We start from the raw sequence: 1,886 nt of genomic DNA, 5'->3' as shown, positions 1-1,886 counted from the left end.
GCTTCATGGAAGAACAACCTCAGCTTAGCCTGTTAGCTTTCATGCTAGCGCTGTGCTAATACGTATATATGGGGATATAGAACAGTATTCTTAAAAAATTATAAAAACTAAACATCCTACAGTATTTTTACTGACTTTATTTTACAGATAAAATAAATGTTTATCAAATAAAGTCTAATGTTACAGTAGTGGATCATTTTAAATAAAGATGTTAAAACGACAGATAAGATTTATCTGAAACTTGATGTTGAAACTTTTGCAGATAACTTTCCCCTCTGGAGCGTTTGTTCGTGYTGATGTGTCCGACTGGGGAATGAGTTTGACCCTGAGGGCCCCCAGTTCGGACCGAAACCACACCGAGGGTCTGTGTGGGACCTACGACGGGCAGCCCGACAATGACCTCCACTCAGCAGGGGGCGCTAGGCTGAAGAGGCTGCAGGCTTTTCTTTCTGAATGGAGGTCAGTAACTGRTTAAATTACGTTTTCTGTATTCTGAATTGAACAAATGACCTCTTCCTTTTTCAGACTCCCTGCAGGCAGCAGCCTGTTTGACTCTGTTCCGAACCACCTGAGCTCACCACAAACCCAGAGCTACTGCACCTGTCAGGCCAATCCACACACGTCCTCTCCCAGAACCCAACAGCAACAAACCACCTCCACCTGTTCTGATAGTGGAATCGTCAGTTTTCCCAGTTTTATCCCCTCTCTGGATGTCACCGCCGAGTACATCAGCTCAGTGGAGCTGCCGAAGAGAAATCAAAGACGGTCCAGTAAAAATACTCACAAGCAAGGCACTATCAGAGCTCACAAACAGCCCAGACACAGCCGTCAGACCCATGGTTTCACTCCCACACCTCCAACTCTGAGCCAGTCTAACCTGCAGAGCTTCTCCTACTTCTTCCCAGAAGACCACGAAGCCGCCGTTCAACCGGACGCCCCCCCGACGTGGCCCACACCCTCCGGGCTGACTCAGCAGCAGGCCCGGGCTCAGTGCCAGCGATCCGTGGCCGACTCCAGCACGGCCTCGGGCTGCCGCCTCGTCCTGCGGCGGCCGACGATCAGCCGAGCCGTAGCCATGTGCGTCGCCGACCTGCAGCTGAAGGACGAGCCATCGTGGCTGACGGCGACGCTGCCGCTGCTGGAGAACGAGTGTGAGAGGAGGCTGGTGGAGGACAGGAGGAGAGGCGAGGAACACCGAGACGCTCGGGCCATCCTCAGGTGTCCCAACCTGTGCAGCGGGAACGGACAGTGCTCCGAGCAGGGCTGCGTCTGCTTCACGGGGTTTGGGTCGTACGACTGCAGTGCACTGACTGGTAAAACCAAACATTCAGTTTATTAATCTAACCATAATATGCTTCACAGCACTTTATGGTGTTTATGGATTTGGATGATTTCTCAGCTCTAACTGTTCTGTTTGTTGGTGTTGTGAAGATCAGATTCCAGAGATCAACCAGTTGGAGAAAGTTCTGTGTGACGTCCGTCAGGAGGACTGCCTCACCGTCCAGATCCACGGTCTGGGCTTCAAGGACTCCAACGAGCTCAAGTGTGAATTTGTTAAAGAAAAGGTACTTTGGTTTAGTTTTTTTCTTTGTAGTTTTCTTTACGAGCCAACAGTTGTATAGGCTATTTATCTGACTGTCAGGGGAGGAACCTACTTTAAAGGGATCCATGGTTAGTTGTAACATCAGACATTATTTGATAAACATTTATTTTAACTGTAAAATAAATACTGTAAAAAGGCTGTTTAGTTTCGTAAATTTTTAAAATACATTTTAACACGGACGGAGCCATTTTATTTACACACAAAGCATTCTGGGTAAATGATGACATGGATAGGTCATCGGTGCGAGGCTGCTAGCGAGCTATATCCACCCTGAAGGTTAATC

At 48.4% G+C, this 1,886-nt stretch overlaps 1 protein-coding gene across 1 annotated transcript in view; it reads left to right on the top strand.

Annotated features, from left to right (window-relative positions):
- vwde (von Willebrand factor D and EGF domains) overlaps positions 1-1,886 on the top strand; it is a gene marked incomplete in the record, with an annotated part of 23,564 nt that overhangs the window by 9,172 nt on the left and 12,506 nt on the right. The window contains 3 exon segments of the mRNA XM_014019000.1: positions 263-459; positions 526-1,313; positions 1,432-1,565. Of these exon segments, the coding sequence (XP_013874454.1) occupies positions 263-459; positions 526-1,313; positions 1,432-1,565 (1,119 nt within the window).

Source organism: Austrofundulus limnaeus, unplaced genomic scaffold, assembly GCF_001266775.1.
Source record: "Austrofundulus limnaeus strain Quisiro unplaced genomic scaffold, Austrofundulus_limnaeus-1.0 Scaffold207, whole genome shotgun sequence".
Lineage (NCBI taxonomy): Eukaryota > Metazoa > Chordata > Actinopteri > Cyprinodontiformes > Rivulidae > Austrofundulus > Austrofundulus limnaeus.
This window is presented reverse-complemented; position numbering and strand designations above follow the sequence as displayed.